Source organism: Diadema antillarum, unplaced genomic scaffold (assembly GCF_040938485.1).
Source record: "Diadema antillarum isolate AM-2024a unplaced genomic scaffold, OU_Dant_1.0 seq00001103_RagTag, whole genome shotgun sequence".
Taxonomy (NCBI): Eukaryota; Metazoa; Echinodermata; class Echinoidea; order Diadematoida; family Diadematidae; genus Diadema; species Diadema antillarum.
In genome coordinates this window covers 167,683-190,034 of record NW_027271919.1, presented here as the reverse complement: position 1 = coordinate 190,034, position 22,352 = coordinate 167,683, and the positions used below count along the sequence as shown (strand labels likewise).

Here is a 22,352-nt window from a genome sequence, read left to right as displayed (position 1 = left end):
TACTTTTGTAATGTGCGAACAGTAACCTCGGTTTTATGTGTTTGTTTGTTTTGAAATCTTAATAGGTTCATAGATACCCACTATTCACTCGCATATCAGCACACAAATCCTCCTCGAGCATCCAGGACTGCTCTGGAAGTTTTTATCAGTATATTTGTCTGTACGTAGCCTGGCTTCCAGACGCAATGATTTTACTCGGCATGCTATCCTTTACATTTACATTTACATTTACAACGCTGATTCAGGATTCAGCTTTCATCTTATCATGGAGCTACATAGCTCCCTGATCTCATAAAGGCCAAAGATAGTGGTGGTGGTGGTGGTGGTGGTAGTATATGTTGAGACCTGTCCTCATCTTGAAAACTGTGAATGCCGATTGTAATTTGTATAGGTCCTTAATGTAACAGAATGTAAGCATGCAATATGGCAATATGTCATGTATAATCAACTTTTTCTTCCGATGCTATGCGGTATTGGCTTTTTATCTGAATCCTATGACATTACCACTTTGTCTTGACCCTTGTCCATCGCCGCCCACCTTTACGCCGTAATCCTAAACTTGTAAATCTGCATCATGCAGGATTCAAGGTTCTTAAAACAAGACAATTTTATGAAAGTCTTCCTGATTTGGTAATTATTTTTTGTTGTTGAGATACATTGTACATTATACGTGTACCACCATGCAGTTCCATGGTAAAACCAGTGTATCTTCATTGTAAAACCTGTGTATCTTCATGGTAACACCATGCAGCTCCATGGTAACACCAGAAGCTCCATGGTAACACCGTGCAGCTCCATGGCAACATCATGCAGCTCCATTATAACACCAGTAGCTCCATGGTAACACCATGCAGCTCCATGGTAACACCAGAAGCTTCATGGTTACACCATGTAGCTCCATGGTAACACCAGTAGCTCCATGGTAACACCATGCAGCTCCATGGTAACACCACAAGCTCCATGGTAACACCATGCAGCTCCATGGCAACACCATGCAGCTGCATGGTAACACCAGTAGCTCCATGGTAACACCAGTATAGCTCCATGGTAACACCAGTAGCTCCATGGTAACACTATGCAGCTCCATGGTAACACGCAGGTACTGTATCTTCCCAGCTACTCTTTGTATCAGTGAATGTTGGTCAGTAGCCGCGCATTATGGGCCTACACAGACGGATTCATATAATCTGTTGTAGCTCCCATGTCCATGGTATATGATCATGGAGCTATTAGTAGCTCCATCCCACTAGGCAATTTGTTACCGATTACCAATATTACCGGATATTACCGGTAATATCGCCCCGAAATTTGACTAAGACCAAATATTACCGTTATTACCATGTTATTACCCAAATGATATTACCTGTTACTGTTATCACCCCGATGAAACCGACATTTACAGTTACAACAGGGTAATGAGGGGTAATATGGGTAATGCTGAAAGGCTTCGTTTTGTTATAACCTTGCAAACTTGAGCAATAACAGTAATCTTACAGCAATTCCAGCGAAATTTTCAAATCCAAAAAAATTACTGTTATCACCCCGATGAAACCGACATTTTACCGAGTTACAACAGGGTGATGAGGGGTAATATGGGTAATGTTGAATGGTTTCGATTGGTTATAACAATGCAAACTTGAGTTATAACAGTAACATTCATGCATGTTCATGAATATTCAAATGAGAAAATGTGAGACCTAATTTTAGTAACCATGTCTTCACGCATTACAACATTTTGCAGGTATCCCCAGAATGTGATAGAGTATACGTCAGTTAGGAATAGGATGTAGTAGGTATAGATGGTAGGACATTAGGAACAGGTAAGGTTAGGATAGGATTAGAATTAGGATTAGGGCATATTAATCCCAAAATTGTGCCGAACATAATCACATAACTAATTAATATGCCCAATTCAACCCTTAGTCTTTATTTTTTGATAATATCGTGAGGTAATAACATGGGAATGTGGGTAATATCGGTTACATCATACTGGGTATTGGGGGAAAGCAGTAATAACGGGTAGTAATAACGTGGAAATGCTGGAAATATCGGTTAACATACCAGGTAATTGGGTAAATGGAGTAATATCGGTGGTAATATGAAACGTGGAAATGCCAGAAATATCAGTTTCATCATGCCAGGTAATATTGGGTAATGCAGTAATATCAGGGTAATATTGGGTAAATGCATGAAATATCGGGTGGTAATAAAATGGAAATGCTGGAAATATCGGTTACATCATACCGGGTAATATTTGGTAAATGGAATAATATCGGGTTCGGGTGAAAGATTGGTCTACTATTTCCCCGTTTATTACCCACTGGTGTTACCGTGGTAATAGCAACGTTATTACCTGGTAATATCGGGTAAAATGCCCAGTGGGATGCTGTAATCAGGGACGTACTCGATAGGCTCGTATACCTCCTTGATATAAAACTTGGCATCCCAAACTAGGAATACCCAGCTCACTGTTGTGATTGTGGCTTAACAGCGCGGACCACATGCCTGCCAGCTCCCGTGCCATGTGGGGTCCCCAGTGGTTATCAATCAATCACCCTAAAAGCCACTAGAAAATTGAGACATGTTGTGATAGGGCCCGCGCTTTTATCCCTCGCACTTGGCGCGCTTATCCCGGGGCTGTCGGCTTGGCCTACCCCACTGAGCTCCGAGGGCTGGGAGGTCTCGCGGCGGAAAGCCCACCCACCTCGATGGGCATGGCGTTGTTATAGGAGCGGTGGAAAAGAGGGGGAAAGTTGTTGGCTAAACATAACGCAACATGAATCATTCTACTTGGTAGGCCTACACGTTGATGCCGCTGAAAAGAGACTATTCTGAGCTAGGCCTCCCATCATCTGAGAAGGGTGGTTGGACGGATTTTTTTGAAGAAAAGAAAAGAAAAACAAACAAACAGTCGGTCTTGTAGCTCCTTGGTTCAATCACAATCATGGAACTGGTTCAATTGAACAGCTTTAATGGGATATTAATTACTTAATCAAAAGTTGAATGGTTCATTTACATTTCGTCTAAATGCCGGCATGTTGGCTTGTTTCTTTTGTTAGGGAAAACCGCGATGGATAAATGAAAAAAAAAACCCAACTACATATCGTTATATGATTATAAAAGCTGTCAAAATTTGTAAAATTTTCTTAGATTAAATGTTAATCACCGTCACGTGTTGGGAGTGCGGTAGAGGCCAAGCGAAGAATGCCAAGGTGAGACGAAGCTGATCACGTGACTCAGGGAGCTACTCGTCTGAGGTCATCTAGACTGGAACCTTGTCAGGTGTGATACCTGACGACCAATAAATCATCTCTTCGAATTGGCTTCTCGAGAAATGGAAATGAAAATTGATGCAAGTTACAGGTACTGTATCACTGTCACGGTAGAACGGACCATGTAGCTCCAAGGACGGACGTACGTTGAGGTCTTGTACATCCACATCTCCATCTACAAGTTTGCAATTACTCGTTCTGGTGCGTGTGTAGTAGCAGAAAGAAATAATTCAGTAATAATGGAATGCATCTATAATTTAAAACCCTTCCGAAAAGCAAAAAGTGTTCAATTGTTCACTTTAAAACCATAACAGAAAACGTGGTAGACAAAAATTCTGATCCTTGTAGTAGTAGAAGAATATTTTTTCTTCTCAGAATTAAGGAATCACAATTTGAATTGTTGCAGATTTAGTTCATGATGCCACTTTGCTCGCTATTTTATTATTTTTTTTTTGGGGGGGGGGGGTTGTTAAAAATCAAAAGGACTCTGTTTTGCATTCCCCAACTGAATCATTCGTGATCGTCGAATGTTTGTCGCTCATCAATGCGACAGATGAAATGTACTCACATTATGATGCATGTGACATGCGGCAATTATATAATATTGACTTGCCTTGAGTGAGATACCAGAAAATATTCTTTCAGTGCGGGCAATATTTTCTGGTATATCATTCATTCATTCATTCATTCATTTATTTTTCATTTCCAACAAAAACATATAAATATATTACAAAAATTGAATACAGTGCATAAATTTCATTATACAAAGTAAAGGATACATTTACAGAAAACTTGTAGGTATAGGAACATGTTGGAAATGGGGAGGAATGCTAAAAAGCTGAGCTTGTAGGGTGCATTCCCCCACACGTAATACAAGAAATTATACGGTCGATTGACTGATAAACATTGAAAATGGATGAAACAAAGAAACTAAGACAAAAAGACCTATAACCTAACTTATCCGAAACAAAAACCCTGAACAAATTCCTACACTAAGTCGCTGTCATGCCGGAAGAGAGAGGAGAGAAACAAAGAAGTATGTGTGTGTGTGTGTGTGTGTGTGTGTGTGTGAGTGTGTGTGTGTGTGTGTGTGTATGAGAGAGAGAGAGAGAGGGGGGGGGAAGAAAGCAGCTTATTGCGTGGAGTGAAAAAAAAATAGAAGGACACGAGAGGTAGTGGATGGATGGAGCCAGTCAATATCATAATTATTACCTATCCCCTATAGGTAAATTAGGAAAATATGTAAATACGGCTATACACTATGATATAGATCAAGCCACATTTGACTACCTGTAGATCATCACCAACATGTCGAATAATTGCAAACTTGTTCATCAATGTACATCATTCAACTCTAACTTCCAAGATACATATGTAGTTGTAACAGGCGAACTTCAAACATCTGAACGTATTTACACTTTGTTTTTGCTTCTGTTTCAATTTGGAGAGTTGTAATAACTGATGGTCACTCTGCAGTTATTGAGCACGAATGGGACTATAGTCATTGTTTGACGCGTATAGTGCTGCTGGAAGTGGTCGACCTTGTATGAGTTGATTTATTGGCGTTCTTCTGCGGTCCATGTGTACCGGATTTGTGAATGTCTCCTCTTTGTGATTGACCGGAATGTTTACATGTAAAGTGAATGGCGAGACCCGGATGAAGGGTGATACGCACGATTATCGCCCGCTGACCTCGACGACCGATCAAAATACCAACTACAATTGCCCCGCAAAACTACCTCATATAGGTAATAGTCAATTATGATGTTTCTTACGTAGAGTTAAGTGTGCTATGACATGCAGAAATGAAGATGAGGCTAAAAATCCTTTGGAAATGTTGGTTTTAGTTGATCGGAAAACTGAAACGCGACATCCTCTCGCAAGAGGACATCACATCTCTCCTTTCAGGTGAAACATCCCTGAATAACTCCGATTATTTCCTCAAATAGCGCAGAAGAGGTTGAGGTCTCTTCATTAAATAAAATATATATGTATATTCTGTATTGTTACTGCATTCTTCCACTCCAGTGAAGGCCACGCCCCGAAGGTAGAACCATGGAGGTGTATATACGACGGAGCAGTTGCATATCCATAGCAACGATCTGGTACCGTAGCGTTTCCATAACAACGAGGAGGTGTCCTCACTGACCACCCAAGTTCAATCCCAGCGCCAAACATTCAGTGCTAGTCCCCGGTCAGTCAGGGGCTTAGCAGTAAATGAAAAGACCTGTCCGTTTCTAGCCTACCTCCCAGTCTGAGAGACAGTTTTCCGACGTTATTATGCCAGTTTAGGTATAAGCCTATAGACCAGATTTCGTCAAGCTCCAGCTAAACATCCTTCACATTCAAATAAAAAAGTGGCTTCGTTAACATGTTTTCCTCCAGTAGTTCAATACGTAATCAAAGAACATTTGAGATAATTCGGGGCTGGGCAATATAAACATTAGCTCTTATGAAAAAAAAAAAAAAAAAAACAGGAACGAAGAAAAACATGTGCCCAGAACTACCGGCATGACTGCACATTGAACACAATGTAGGATATTTTAGGGGCTACCACATTATTTGTTTATTTATTTTTTAATGATGTTTACCAAATCTTTTACCAGAATATTATTTTGAATATAATCCTGTCTTTTGGCGTTCTCTATTATAATCCACGTATTGCTGGTCTTCATCCTCACGTTTGCAAATCAAAATCGAAATTTCGGGAAGTTTTCTGGAATACACAGGCTTTCCTAACCCCGCTCATGTATGGTGTTCCATGCTACAGCCGGGAGGGGAGACGAAACGCTAATAATCATTTCAGGGTTTGCGTCTGAAGATTTTCAGCTTTCTTCTAATTCTTCAGAAGATCACTTTGTCTTACTTCATATCCCAGTCATCAGCTATTATGTGTATATGCATGGATTTCAGTTGTTTCAGTGGTTCAGTGATATGGATGTGAACATGTGGTTGCGGTTGAAAGGTGTATGCAGTCATATAGGGGTATTGGCCTCTTGTTCTTAGATACCACAATGGTGGTTTTTTTTTAAACAATAACAAGTGAACAATATACCAGTATACATCGATGAATACTTGTTGGTCCAATCAATATGAGACCAGCCAATAGTTATGGTTAAATCACGAACGTGAATCTTGATAATTAGTCATTTTAAAATCACCTTTCACTTCCTGTGTGTCTGTCTGTGGTCACGTGATGGTTTCGATGGTCGCACCTACCAAGGATTTGGGATCAAATGATCTATTTCAGTAGCCTTCAACTCAATGTAATTCATAGGCCTATAGGCCTAGGTCTAAAAACTCCAATTGTTATATTGAAACACGTTACATATTTACACCGGCAATGACCGGTAGGTTTTTATGTCATGTTCGCCACGTCTGATTTGCATAATTATGCGCTTACGACTAGTATCTAGTCCTCAGTGAAAACATAATGTAATTCCAAAACAAATGTCAAAACTGTAATTCTCAAATTTCTTTGAAACCGCGCACTGTTTTCACCAATTTTCCATCTCCCTGAGTGTATAGTCGTCGGAAGAGGATAGAGGCGCCGAAAGTAATGGCATGACTTTTATCACTATCATGCACTAGCTATCTGGAAGACCTTGGAAAAACTGTATATCTGTAGGTATGGTATCCTGGGTACAGGAAATGTATAGGAGTCAGGAATTTAAAGTAGGGGATGCCGGATGACCCGGCGATGGATGAGGATTATAATCCGAAATGAACTTTAGCCATTTTCATAATGTCTTTCTTTTTGTAATAGGATTGTATAGGGAGGTATGAGAAAATAATGTGTAAATTATCGATATTAACAATATTACCCAATAGTTATTCCAGAATGTAATGACAGATGGTTTGCTATTGCATCATACCCACAGTAATTTTCATTTCGTTGCTTTTCTTTTGTTTGTGTTAATGGTTGTTTTATACTTTTACTTCTATGTTTGATTGATTGAGCTCCCTCTAGGTTCCCCAAGCCAATATCCGGTGCAGTTAAACAACCAGCGATAAATGACATGTGTAGTTTAGCCTTACTCCAATGCAGTCTGATAATTATCTCCCTGTTTTCTCTCCCTGTGATACGATTGCAGCATTCGTCTCTGCGTCTTTCAATATGTGACAATTATATTATATACTGTATATAGGAGGGCCTAAGTTTTAGAAATATGTCATATTATGTGCTGATCCTAAATTCAAAATTTGAGTACTAAAATTCTGCATCCAATTCCAAGACCACTGTCCAAGACTATATAGCAGCATATTGTAGCTGAGCCTACGGTTTAAATATCCCTCCGACAAATTTGATTGGATTTTCTCTCTCTCCCTCTCTCTCTCTCTCTCTCTCTCTCTCGCAAATATAATGGTTCGATAGAGTTTTTCTCTCAGCGTAGACTGCATAATTTCACACATAAAACATACCACGCGCTGTTTTCTGTGTGTGTATGTGTGTGTGTGTGTGTGTGTGTGTGCGTGTTGGAGTAGATGAGTTGAAGTCTTCACATAATAGGCAGGATTCTTCTGATATTTATTGGAGTTTGTCAACAAAGAGTAACAAAAATATGAACACCCGAACAGCAAATCACAAAACTTTCATTCACAAAACGGTCGCTCATGTTAAAGACGTAATAGATATATGTTTACCGTCACGTTAATCAGACTAAAATGATTATAATGAGAGGATATCTGTCCCAGGATAAAGGAAATTCGAACATTGTGGTTACATAATGTGACATGAATAGTGACTTGCACAAAGGCTACACATGTACGATTCTGTCCGTTGCGTCTGGGTTATTTGCAAAACAGAGCTCATATAGGCGGAGTAATGTTTCTGCTGACCGACCAAAAAATTAGGACAATTGTGATATGGGCGGAGGATGACGAATGAGCCATTAACGCGATAACCAGTGAGCTGGCCAGAGAGTCGATTGACAGCGTGCACGAAGTGACGACAGGTGCTTGTGACAGTATCATGGCAGACATGAGTATTTAAAGGGAATGATACAGTTTTGGTTGAGATGGGGGAATTCAGATTTTATAACTTTTTGCGAGAAAATTAAAAGAACATACTATTCTCAGAAGAATTGAAAGTCTATTTGATGAAAATTAGTTTTGATATGGCTGAGATATCCAAAAACAAAGAGGTAGTCATAAAAGGTGGGACCCATCTTTCATTTGGACCTCTTTGTTTTACTTTTTTTTTAAATATCTCAGCCATTTCAAATCCGATTTCATAAAAAAATCTTGTATGCCCTTTCTTATTTCATTAGCGATTTCTCATTAGCTCATAAAAAGCTAAACCTGAACCGATCTCAGCCCAAAACTATACCACCCCTTTAACCCTCCTACCTCCATTGTTGTGAAATTACCATTGATGTCTTGAGGAGTGATGCCTCAGGTGGAAGAGATGGGGTCAAAAAACTATCATGTCATATTATTCCAAAACTGATTTCCCATATGGAAATGTTGCTAGACCCTTACCCTCTCGGACTTCCTGTCGACTAATATGGAAGGGCTTACGTGGCTACCATTTATAGTAATGGTTATGTGCATGTGTGTACGGCTGTGTGTCCCGTACGCGTATATTATTATGTGTCCTTACGATGTTCATGTCAGCATTTCATTTTCGTGGTTTGAGGGCGTACTTCTATCCTTGTTACCCAGCTGTGCTTGTGTGAGTTAGCAGGGTGCCTTTAACCCAATCTCCCTTTGGAAATTCATTTAGCATCATAATTGACAATGATTGACAGATGATTACGAACAATTACCGCAGCATGATCGAAGCAACTTGTGAAACATATGATGTTTATTAGCACGAGCCAGTCTCGACCCCTTGTCAAAACCAAGAGTGCGTACAGCAGGGGAGACAATGAGTGATAAGGCACAATCCCTCAGCCCCTCATAGCTGCGATCCATCTCTCACCCTGTCAATGAAATGGACTATTCCATCGCGACATGAAATGCTTTCATAGCTATAGTATTCAACGAAACAAGAAACAAAACAAGAATAACATTTCAATCGCCAATTTGTGATTGGTTTGCTGCGCTGGAAAATAATGGATCTTTGCACAAAATCCACTCTTCATGAATACATTTTTTTTTTCAAGTAGATTATTATTAACTTCTTCAAACGAAGATTGAACGAGGTATTCACACTTAAAAAAAAAGACCCAACAAAAACTAAGAAACAAAGCGAGATATAGCCTGTCTTTGAATGAACCTAGTGTTGAGTTTCAAATGCAACAAAAACAAATTATTAAGATTAAAAAAGCTCATTTTAATATTTCTGAACTGATGTGGGTCGACCTACACCCAGACCAGTTGCTATGTAAAGCAAATAAAAATTTTCTGAGCTTTTATCTAAAACAAACAAACAAACAAACAAATAACAACTTATTAAGAAGACAAACCAAACAACCAACGAAAATTCCTATCCATGGCATGTTAGGAAGGGGAGGTGTAGGCCTATGTGATGTGTGCCTGTCTATTTTATTAAGTTACTTGATCTTTGCACCTGTTGTTTCCTCTCGGAAATGAAGCCATATTTCTCTACTTTTCCTGTTTCTTTCCGTAGTGGTTCAAGGTCAGCTTCCCTTACAGAATTCGTCAGCCGTTGGTAAGTCATCTACATTGATATTTGTTTCACCGGAAAAGACCGAACTAGGGCATCTTTGTGATTGAATTAGTGTCCTTTAGTCTTTGTAACGAACGTTGTCAAGATTACGTCCAAATGCGCATATCTGGTGCACTTGTGTCCACATAATAGCATGCACAATCTATTCTAATCGTGTTTTAAATATAACACTTGTTAAGCTTACCATCAATTAGCAGAAATATCCTGTGTTTGAATGACTGATAGTTATTGCAGCTCAGTGAATAAACATTGTTTATATGGGCGACGGAAGCTAGGCCAAGTAAGCCTATTGTCAGTTCATCGTACGATAGAAATGGATCAAATTCGGCATGATCCCAATGATGGTTACACGCATGTGCAGTGCTAATACTGAAGACACCATACCCGTGGTCTACATAAGACCAAAATATTATGTTATGATGACGATGATAGTGACAATACTGATTATAAGGAAGCCTATATGTCACAAGTTATCGCAAGATTCGAGAACATCAGGCTGATGAATAATGTGTACACTCGCATCTCACCTTGTGTTCGTGTACGTCGACGACTCAAATTTCTGCCTTCAATGATTTTTCTCTCACGCATCCGTCTGTGTTCACACGCTGACAGGTTCTCCGCAGTGTGAACCGCTAACTCTACCGATATGTGTCCAGAGAGATCTTGGCTATGATCAGACCCTCTTTCCCAACATGGCTGGACTCGCCCGACAGAGCGATGCAGCAACTGCCTTGGAGGTATGCACTAGTCCCCGGTTAATCGGGTGGCCAAGTAGTGAATAAAGATTGTCATGCGGTTCCCGATTATCGAGTAAGCACTGTACTAGAAACATGAAGATCTAGAACAGGGGGGGGGGGGGCATGGGCAGAAGAAAGAAGTGAATAATAGCCCCTTGGCCCTTTTCAGAATCACTGCAGTATGAATTATTTACTTAACTTGCATATTATGGATATCAGCTCAACGAAAATTGTGGTCCTGTGACAATCAAGAATGCTTGTGTATGAATGGTTTCAGGTTTTTGCCGATAATTGGTTCTTCGGAATTCAACAAAGTGCATCTTACAGACGACATTTTCACGTTGTAAGATTATGGATATAAATGTGGAGATATTATTTTAGTCTCAATGATTATGATTTGCCATAAATCACAGACATGAAGAGTATCTTTTTAACTGCAGGGGGCATTTCATGAAGCATTTTGTCCGACAAAGTTGTCGGACAAATTTGCTCTCAGCCATGCAGATGCAAGGATTTTAGTAGCTTGTAACAGTTTGTAAGAAAAATATCTGACCAAATCGCTTCATGAAATGCCCCCAGGTCTGGTCTCGGCCAAACGTGTCGGACATGGTCATTCTGCATCGCAGTTCCTACCACGCGGTAAATTCTACTTTCTTTTCTCGCAGAGTTTTGGTGCGCTCATCCAGTTCGGCTGCGACAAGATGGCCGACTTCGTGTGCCTCCTCTTCGGCTCTCCCTGCGTGGAGGTAGGGGGAGCTGCCGTCTCCATACCGCCATGTAGACACGTGTGCGAGGATGCCAAACAGCAGTGTCTTCCCCTCTTGCAAGCCGCTGGTGTCCCGTGGCCCGAGCAGTTCCAGTGCGACCGTTTCCCCATGATGACTGAGGGATCTGTCCGCTGTGCGGAGCCAGAACTAAGTGAGAAAACCAATGGAGAAAACCATTCCACGAAAGCAAGAGTGTATTAAGTAGAGGGATGAAGGTTGAGGTTATAGACCAGCAGTTGCGATCTTACAAATTTCATTTGCAGATGGAGACAAATGGAAGAAAATTCACACCTCAAAAACACTGTAGTTCATTCTCAAGGACGGGTTAAAGGAAAAGGAACAGATGTCAAAGCGGATTCTTTTCAGCTATTCTTGTGTTCGTTTAGATTTTTTAGATGGAAATCAACGATGTGTTTTTATCGCTTTCATAAACGGCCTCGTTGATAAATCATAGATATTCTGAAAATGCGATACCAAACGCAAAGAAATTACATTAATATCAATGGATAAAATTATTAACAAAGACGACGTATTTTTTAGAACAGTCCCACCTTTGCCTGCTTCTAACTCTTTCAACCTTACCTAGACACAGCATCAAACTCAAATTTGGTCACCATTGTTAAAATCTGAAAAAGACTTAATATAATTTCATTTAAGTTCATTATTCGTCTATCCAGAATCGCTGAGTATCGCTCATTCTCATTCGACATCCAAGCAAGGTTGCTGAGAACTGTTCACCAGTTGATAGGTTATGATGTATCCTATAATTAGAATTTTTCTCTTTCCTTCTGGATAAACAGAAGGGATAATCCAACATCTTCTCCTTTTTTTTCAGGGGTACTGGACACCATAAATGAAATCACAGCCCCTCCACCACCTGCTCCAACACCCGATCCAAACGCGTGCGTTCCTGTGAATATCGCCCTCTGCCAAGCGCACGGCTTTACCCACACCAAGTTCCCCAACGTGTTCGGCCACACGGGACCGAACGACGCGGTTGTCGACATCAGCACCCTCACGAGTCTGATCGGCTCGCAGTGCTCCAATGACATCATCCCCTTCGTATGTGGTGCCTATATGCCCAAGTGTAACCCTGTGACCAACGAAGCCATTAAACCGTGCAAGGAAACATGCAGGAGAATCTCCAAGGAATGCAAAGACACCATCAAGGAACTGTCTCTAGGAAGGCTGGATCTCTTCTCCTGCAGAAACTACGCGTCGAAGAAGGATCCAGGCGCATGCGTGTTAGGTGACTGTCTAGTTTTATCCCGTTTAGTTTTATATGGTTTAATAGTTTTGTCTGGCTTAGTTTTTCGATGCGATAGTGGTTGCATAACAGAATATCAGGTAATCCAGATTTTGAACGTGATATGATTTGATGATGATTTGATTTGATTTGATGGTGGTAATAATAGGAGATTATGGCAGTAGCACTTATCATCACTTGACGTAATTCGGATAATAATTCAATTTCAACTTTTAATATGTCTGCAACTTTTCTTTCAAGAATGAAATAGTTCGCTACATGACCGCGATTTCTTAGACACTTCGATAGTAAGGACATATTTGTATTAAAATTGATTGCTTAGCGGTCTTTGATCTGAGGGAGGCTTCCTGACACTGTCAGGAATCTTCTTGACCTATCAGGAAAATTTGCTGATGAGATGCTTGTAACATAGCTTGTATCCTGATTATCGTTCTTCGCTATCTCCCTGACACTTTGATAATCCGTATGTTCCAGTAAGTTGTGAGTTACTGAATGTCTGCATGAACGTTTTTCCTAGACATCCGGGCTCCTGCCAAACCGATCATTATGAACGTTACGCGCCCAGCCGCGTCGCAAGCCCGGATGTACTTCCAGCAACCGGCCATTCCCGAGGTCAGAGTCGGCGGTCTCGAGATCACCTTCTTCACTGCAATGGGCGACGATCAGGGCACGATTACCACCGCAGTGGATGCCGAGGGTGTGGCGGATATCGATGTGATGACGGGATCGCAGTACACCCTCATGGTTCGCGCCTTCAATGACTGGGGCAAGAGTGAATACGTAGATGCTATCGTGCCTGAATATCTATACGGTGAGAATTCGTGTTCTCCTTTGAAATTCCCAGTGCTGTAAGAGTCTTTGGATCAGAGACCAAGTTTCAATACCATATTAAGTACAATCCCGTTATAACGAACACGGTTATAACGAATTTCAATGAAGTAAAATATTCAGGCTGCAGCATTATCCACTCTATGCATTTTTATAAGTTATTTGTTCGGTTTTAACGAAATTTCGATCTGACGAAAGAAAACTGCCGATCCCGAGGACTTTCTTATAACGCGAGTCCACTGTAATTTGAGTCTAGATCTAGAAATTTGTCAAAACTGATAAATTTGGTGAACCATTTTAATTTATGATTAGGAGCAAGTGGCCATGCAATTTCTTATATCTTTAACACAGAACTATAAATATTCGAACTTTGCGTCTTGCGGACTATAAACTTCAGGTTTTGCTCATACACGATGAACATTGCACACATTCTCCGTGAAGCCTGAGATTCAAATTCAACCACATTGTTAGAAATGATTGAAAGATTATAGTTAACAAACAATTTTCATGTGACGATATCCCAAAGAGCCAGCTACAACATGTCGAAATTGGAGAGAAATCCAACCAGGGATAAATGATTTACTGCTCAATGATTAAGGTCATGTCGATTTGTGTTTCGCAAAAAAAAAGGGGGACTGCCATAATGGTAAAATGTCAAATAATCTAATTTGACAAAGGTAACTTCAATCGATCACCATGAAGACGTTATTAAAGTCAATAATTATAGGAACAATTTCGATTGAGAATTCAATAAGCCTCAACGTTGGAAAATCTAGGTAAAAGTTGATCATATTAGTGTAAGTGAGACACGCTGGAATGAACTTGAAATCTGACAACGTCACTGTCAAATTTCATACTTTTCATTCCACGCAGGAATTTTGATAATTTTGAATTAGTTTGCAAGACTAAACCTGTTAGCTGACATCTACCACCCATCAGCTTTCAGAATGTGTAAGAAAATGTCAGGATCGTCTTCCATTCTAACGAACTACAGCTGATCTGTGCACGAATAATCCTTAGTAGATATCTGAGCCTCAAATCACGGCAGGAGCTGGCCTAGGAAATCTTTCAGATCAAGTGCACAGATTGTCTTTTTTTTTTGCAAGTAAAGTGATTTCTTTCATTATACTCATGCAAGGCGATATGACAGAAATTTTTTAGCCTTTATTCACCAGCTGTCGCACTCGTAAAGGCCACCGCACACTATACATCTTTCTGTCGCACGACCAGGCGACTTTGGATCTGAAATAAACAACCGTGTTTATTCGGAGGCCATTTTGATTTACAGTATTTCGGATCCAAAGTCTGTCAGTCGCGCGACCGAAAGTCGTATATGATGTGCGATGGCCTTCAGTCTTCTTCATCAACAGTTTATATTAGTTGTACCTTGGTATCGTTTGTTCTGTCTGTTTTTGTTTTTGTTTTCTTGTTTTTAATTCTTTTATCCATTTCATATGTCTCTTTCTCCATCGTCATCAATCACCAATCGTCATCGTCATCGTGATCATCATCGGTTTCTTTGTCATCTCCCATTCCAGATCACTGTGAAAGGATCACAATGACTATGTGTCAAGACTTCAGGTACTCCTACACACAGTTCCCTAACATCTTACAGCACCAAAGGCAGGAAGACGCAGGTCTAGAACTCAACCAGTTTTTCCCGCTGGTCAATGTTGGCTGCTCGGCGGATCTCGCACCATTCCTCTGCTCCATGTACGCCCCACCCTGCACGGGGACCAGCAGTCAAGGTTGGTATCTCCAGACCTATTGAGTGGGGTCATAGCCCGCGAAGGCCAAAAGGTATTTTATTTACCTCATATTGGCAAAAGGAGAAACTCATCACGTTATCTAAAGTCACATGCTTCCATCAGTAAAGCGATGGTTTCTTCTCGATAATCGGTATTTCCACCTCTCCATTCACCATGACTTCTCATGGATATTGTAGGAACTCAAGTCTTTTCTTTTCCGAAAACGAGATGATTACTCCGTATGGATTCAGAGGGTGTGCTCGACGGCTCAATGTTCTAGTCATCACTATAAATTATTGATTATAAAAAGCAGATCTTATGGAGAACCATGATTTGGCTCAGTCGGTAGGGCGTCTGCAGCCACATCCAGAGGACCCCGGTTTGATACCAAAGTCTCACTGAGGAATGTTGCGTGTGATCATTCCGTCCCTTCTAATACGCGGCAAAACATTCTCTGTCACTCGGACAGGACATAATGTATATCTGAAGAAGGCTTCCGTGATTTGGAAATTATGTTTTACTACTGAGATTTACATGTTGCAGTGAAACATCTCCTTTAATTCTCCTTTGAACCTGAGTTTGATCTTTGTGGAAATGTCAGCAGCCACAGAAACGGAGAGCTTCACGCCAACACTGTGTAGTTTCTCTAGGGAGGGTGCTGAACGCATGAACTTTTGTCCAAAGGAGTTCCGAAATGTTAAAATGATTTCTACTTGTACTCATGTCCCGTTTATTGAAGTCGTTATATTGATGTCTGCTCCTCGAGACTAACAATCTGTGTCTCTTTGTATGTTTCTCTCGCGCCATCTCTGTATGTTTTGTGCCTCTCTGTATGTTTCTGTGTCTCTCCCTGTATGTTTGTGTCTCTCTCTATATATATATGTTTCTGTGTCTCTCTAATATGTTTCTGTCTCTCTCTCTCTGTCTCTCTCTCGGTATGTTTCTATGTCACTCTGTATGTTTCTGTGTCTCTCTGTATGTTTCTGTCTCTCTGTATGTCTCTGTGTCTCTCTATATGTTTCTGTCTCTCTCTCTCGGTATGTTTCTATGTCACTCTGTATGTTTCTGTGTCTCTCTGTATGTTTCTGTCTCTCTGTATATATGTTTCTGTGTCTCTCTATATGTTTCTGTCTCTCTCTCCGTATGTTTCTATGTCACTCTGTATGTTTCTGTGTCTCTCTGTATGTTTCTATGTCACTCTGTATGTTTCTGTGTCTCTCTGTATGTTTCTGTATCTCTGTATGTTTCTGTGTCTCTCCCTGTATGTTTGTGTCTCTCTCTATATATATATGTTTCTGTGTCTCTCTAATATGTTTCTGTCTCTCTCTCTCTGTCTCTATCTCGGTATGTTTCTATGTCACTCTGTATGTTTCTGTGTCTCTCTGTATGTTTCTGTCTCTCTGTATGTCTCTGTGTCTCTCTATATGTTTCTGTCTCTCTATCTCGGTATGTTTCTATGTCACTCTGTATGTTTCTGTGTCTCTCTGTATGTTTCTGTCTCTCTGTATATATGTTTCTGTGTCTCTCCATATGTTTCTGTCTCTCTCTCCGTATGTTTCTATGTCACTCTGTATGTTTCTGTGTCTCTCTGTATGTTTCTATGTCACTCTGTATGTTTCTGTGTCTCTCTGTATGTTTCTGTATCTCTGTATGTTTCTGTGTCTCTCCCTGTATGTTTGTGTCTCTCTCTCTATATATATATGTTTCTGTGTCTCTCTAATATGTTTCTGTCTCTGTCTCTCTCTGTCTCTCTCTCTCGGTATGTTTCTATGTCACTCTGTATGTTTCTGTGTCTCTCTGTATGTTTCTGTCTCTCTGTATGTTTCTGTGTCTCTCTGTATGTTTCTGTCTCTCTGTATATATGTTTTTTGTGTCTCTCTATATGTTTCTGTCTCTCTCTCGGTATGTTTCTATGTCACTCTGTATGTTTTTGTGTCTCTCTGTATGTTTCTGTCTCTCTGTATGTTTCTGTGTTCGTTCTGTCTCTCTCTGTATGTGTTCGTGACTCTCTGTATATGTCTGCAGTCATTACACCATGCCGTGAGCTATGTCAGTCCGCCCGCAGTGGCTGCGAACCGCTCATGAATAAATTCGGCTACGATTGGCCTGAAACCATGGACTGTTCCATGCTTCCATCTGTGGAGGAAGAAGGCGGTATCAAGTGCTTCAATAATGGTAAGTCAACGACGTACTTCCCTTCGATCCCTTCAAAGAAAGAGGTTACATCGCAGTGTGCCTGTCTGCTTTACAGGACTTTTTCCCGTGAAATCCCAAAACAATTCCCCCCCCCCCCACGGGGATATTTATCATTTTAAATCAAACTAATATTCATCTGAACACATAATGTATCATAATATTTCAAATAATCCCAAAACATGACCAAGATTTTTGCCATGTTCGTTGTCATTCAAGATACTTCACAAGTATAGGCCTACTTCAGAAAATACTTACGTATACATTACAATTTCTACTAAAATTAAGTAGAATCTTTTAATGAGTTTTTTTTTTCCCTTTGGTGTGTTTTCTGAGTTGCTTATTCTACCCATATGTGCTTAGATTACACTGAAATGCCGCCAAGAGGATAGCATTTTGCCAAGGCCCTCTCGCTGTATGGTGGTAAGGGGATGGGGGAGAACGAAGTGAGCTCAGCTGAGTTGAACAGCGCGAGGTCACACTCAGCTGGGCTCGCTTCGCTCGCCCGTTATTGACGTCATACAGCGAGAGGGCCTTGACAAAAGTCTACAAAGAGATTTAAGTAGCATGATAGGACTTATCAGCCCTAACGTATGACAGCAGACAGGTATCATACCGCGCCTAAAAATAATTGTGAAATATTTAGTTCATTTTCTGAGAAATTAATTTTATGCAAAATAGTGATATAACGCAGATGAAGGCGCAATTAAATCTGAATGGCGCGCCTCAAACACAACAACACCAAACAGTAGACGCTGTGTACGACTGATAGTCTATCATGCCAGACCTTCTCTGACTACCTATCGAAACTGTTCCCATTACTGGTAATTCATAGCCCCATAGCATCCATAGCATTGCAACAACTAACGAGCGTATAGTCGCATCACGTCCCCTCGTCGATCTCACTGAATAACATCAACCAACCCACCATCTAATTCGATGCCCTCCACAACAGTATCGTAAAAGCTCTAACTTTGACATTAAAAAGCTATAACTTGACATTAACTGGCACCAACCAATTCGATTAAAGCGTTGAACTATGCCTACAGACACCATGCGAATCTCATGAATAATATTATTGTCGCTGTTCCAAGAGAACACGAGTAGACTTATACAAGTAATATGTTGCGGTGGCCGGCGTGTCAAACTGCCTTTTTTCATACATGTACTTGAAGGAAAACTCGTTTTGTATATTTGTTCCGATAAGATTGAATCTTAAAAAGTAACTATCAATTATTCTTTTTTCTCTCTCTCTTTCTCCAGTGGGCTTAATAATGCGGCCTGACGAGAGTCGCCTCGCGGTCGAAGAAGGAGACTCGATCACGCCTTACTGCACGTCGACGACCAGGGACTCGAGGCCGCAGTGGCTGGATCCCAGTGGACAGATTGTCCCTCTAAAACCTGAGGGTCAGTGCTATTTGCTTTATTCGAACAATAGCCCAATAGCCAGTATAGTCCCATTTCAGTCCATGTAGTATTTTTAAATGCGTGCCCGTTCTCGCTCTGGCAAGGATATGTTGATATTTCAACTGCAATCATGCTTTACTTTTCGTAGTCACAGCCACGTCATCGTAATCCAGTCTACACCATTGCTGAAATACTCCTGTAAGTTAAAATTCACTGTCAGCCTGTCTTTTCATATTCGAAAAAAGTCTTTGAAAATGAAACATAGCCTTTCTGTCGGTTTGTGACGTAATCAATGCAGGTCTCACGGCCGAGGTACCAAATGTTTTCACCAAGGAAATCGGCGGGCAGACGATCTCCCTGTCAATTACGGCGCTGTCGGCAAACTCCAGCGGATCGTACACGTGCGAGCTTGGTAACGAGCAAAGGTCCATGGTCATCTCTATGCCAAGTAAGTGCGCCCATGCGATGCGCAAGTCACATTAAAGGGGATGGCTAGTAACTGATCAGTGGGAATCAGTGGGAATGCTGGAGGATAATTGTTCCAATCCTTGTGGGATTCATTTAAGAGTACATAATATGTATCTTGTTGTGTGAAAATTATTTGCTTCAGAATGGTCTCATATTCAAGTAATGTGCAGTTTAATGTTTCCAGGTTAGCGTGCCTGGTCAGTGACGGGGCATTAATCTGCACATTATTTGAATATGAGGCCGTTCTGAAGCAAATAATTTTCACACAACTGTAGATATATATAATGTACTCTTAAATGAATCCCACAAGGATTGGAGCAATCATCCTTCAGCATTCCCACTGATTCCCACTGATCGGTTACTAGCCATCCCCTTTAATGCTATATGCGTCCGGCATTGCGTCAAAAAAAAAAAAAAAATGGACAGGAGGTAATGCCCCAGTCACACAGTGCTTTACGATGGTTTACGTCTGCCGCGGATAGATACGGATGAGTGCACGCAGGGGGACGCAGCGTGGACGCAGGCATCCGCAGGGACGTATGTAGACGTAACTGTCCGTAACTCATCCGTAAAGAAACGCAAAATGACGTCGCCAAAATTTTGAATTGTTCAAAATTTCGCAGAGGGACGCCATGGATGCAAACTTACGCAAGTAACCGGAACCAAACGTGACTATCCGTAACTGAACGTAACTACCCGTGGCTTGGACGCGGACAATCCGCAAAAATGTTTACCTCCCGTCCGTTTGCTTTCGCTTACGTCCACTGTAAGTATCGGAAATTAACCGCAAGTTAACGTATCACAACAGTTTCGTCCGCTTACGGATATTTACGGACAGCTGCGGATGCTGCGGACAATTACGTCCTTCGACGTTTTCCGTTTTCCACTCGCATGGGAACACAAAAACTCGTGGGAAGCCACACAACTCGTGTTGCCAAGCTGCAGCACCTTTACCTGAAGGAATGCTACAACACAGTCGGAGCGGTGGAGAGGCAGAACCGCATGGTCAAATCATGAAATTTCTCCCACAATTAATGGTCATTTTAAGTGGCACCCATATACCATTTATACTCATGACATTGGTTGACTGTTGGTGCTGAACTTTTTTTTCTTGCACTCTTCGAATGCATATTTTTCGAAAAAAGCAATATTTTGGGTAGGGGATGGGGTGACAGCATTTATTCACTTTTCTGGCCGGGGAAGGTGTGGGACAGGGGCAACTTTATAAAATGAGAACGAATTTAGTATTTCTCTATAGTCTTACCCACTTTACGCTCCATCGAATGTGTATTACGTTGTTTTTTTAAATATTGTACCTGGGTGTGGGATGGGTGTTTGAAAGTCTTGATGTCTTTTTTTCTGGAAATTTAATAAGAATTGCTTTATAATGAATATCTCCTTAACATAACCCAGAAAGTCATGAATATCGCTGAACAACGACAGCGTAACCACAGTTTGTCTATTCCATGACTGTAAGTAATATTTTCTTACTCTAATGTGTAACTTCTCGATCTATATTGTATTTTATTTGTGGTATAATGATGTTATAATATTCTTTACATTTATGACGTTTATTCATATTTGAGTTGCACAAACAAAATTCAAACTTCATGTTCAAAATTTCATATATCTTTTATTATTGTATAGCAAATTAAAGGATTACTTTTTTTCACAACTTGTACGTAATTCAATTTCAGTTTTCCCCAGTGTACGATGTAAGACAGTCCAAAATGTGATAACCTTGCTGTCATAATACGCCGACTTAGCAGGGGTCGCAAGAGAAAACCAAATTGTCCATAATTATTCATAACAATCTGTAACTATCCGTAACTATCCGCAACTCTCCGCAAGTGTTCAGAACTATTATGTGCCAATTCGTAAGAATATCCGCAAGTGGACGCAAGTATTCGCATCTGGTCGTATCTGTCCGTATCGCCCGCATTTTTCCCGTATGTTTTGTACAAATTTCTGGTGACGGCAAAGGATCCGCGGGGGTCCGCTGAAAAAATGACTTCATTGGACGTAACACCGGACGCAGAGCATTATGTGACTGGGGCCTAAACATTTTGCCGGATGGTCTGCGTCCAAGCTACGTAAAGTTACGTTCACTTACGGATAGTTATGATTATTAACGTATAATCTGCATTCAAAATTTCGAGGGTCTGGTGCTGTAATTTGGCGTTTCACTACGGATCAGTAACGTCTACTTTTAATGACCCTGCGAATCCCTAGGTCCGTGCTCCGTCCACTTTTCCTTATCTATCCGCGGCAGACGTAACTCAACGTAAGCGACTGTGTAACTAGGCCGGGCTATTTAGGTAGATGATAGAGCCGGGGGGGGGGGGGGGGGGCTCCCAGGCCCCCCTCCAGATCCCGGCCGTCGACCGCGCGATCACGACGAAAATTGGCACACACATTGCCTATGATGTAATCTAAAGTACCATAAAGTTAATTTTTTCAAAAATTATCATTCACACTAAATTATGCTAATTTATGCATAATGATGCGTGAAATCAAGCAATTTGGTATAAATCACTAAATAAAGCTCAAAACAGGCACTTTTTTGTGTAAATATTCTTTTTAGTGTCCTTAGCAAATGTAAGAGAAAAAAATTGCGCAATCAGAAAAAAATTCTTAAGTATTTTATTGTTTTTTGAATTTCTTATGTATTTCTTTGTTTTTTCGACTTTATGTTTTTCATTGTTTTTTTGATGAAATTTGTCCGCGACATTGTTCCAAACAAGAAAATATGTTATTAATTGATTTTAATCAATAAAACCCCAAAATAATCATGCTTTTATGAAATTTGCCTGTAAACACAGTTTGCATTGAAATTGTACACGAATTCACGTTTTTGAGCAATTTTTGGTCTGACATGCACGTGCATATTTATGCGCAACTTCGGAACCGCGCACCCGGGCATCGCAAATTTGGTGTCAAAAGATGCGGGAAACTCGAAAGAAAAAAGTCATGAAATGTTGCGGCGATAGCTTCTCGCGATAGCGATACATCGCGCGAAACGTCGAGGGGG

At 40.7% G+C, this 22,352-nt stretch overlaps 1 protein-coding gene across 1 annotated transcript in view; it reads left to right on the top strand.

Moving 5' to 3' along the window:
• Positions 1-22,352, top strand: part of LOC139743675 (uncharacterized) — a 34,275-nt gene that overhangs the window by 7,168 nt on the left and 4,755 nt on the right. Inside the window, exons 2-10 of the mRNA XM_071654135.1 lie at positions 9,847-9,888; positions 10,519-10,643; positions 11,309-11,561; positions 12,246-12,659; positions 13,195-13,488; positions 15,044-15,253; positions 17,279-17,428; positions 18,710-18,853; positions 19,152-19,301. Coding sequence (XP_071510236.1) covers positions 9,847-9,888; positions 10,519-10,643; positions 11,309-11,561; positions 12,246-12,659; positions 13,195-13,488; positions 15,044-15,253; positions 17,279-17,428; positions 18,710-18,853; positions 19,152-19,301 — 1,782 coding nt within the window. The remainder of the gene's footprint in view (positions 1-9,846; positions 9,889-10,518; positions 10,644-11,308; positions 11,562-12,245; positions 12,660-13,194; positions 13,489-15,043; positions 15,254-17,278; positions 17,429-18,709; positions 18,854-19,151; positions 19,302-22,352) is intronic.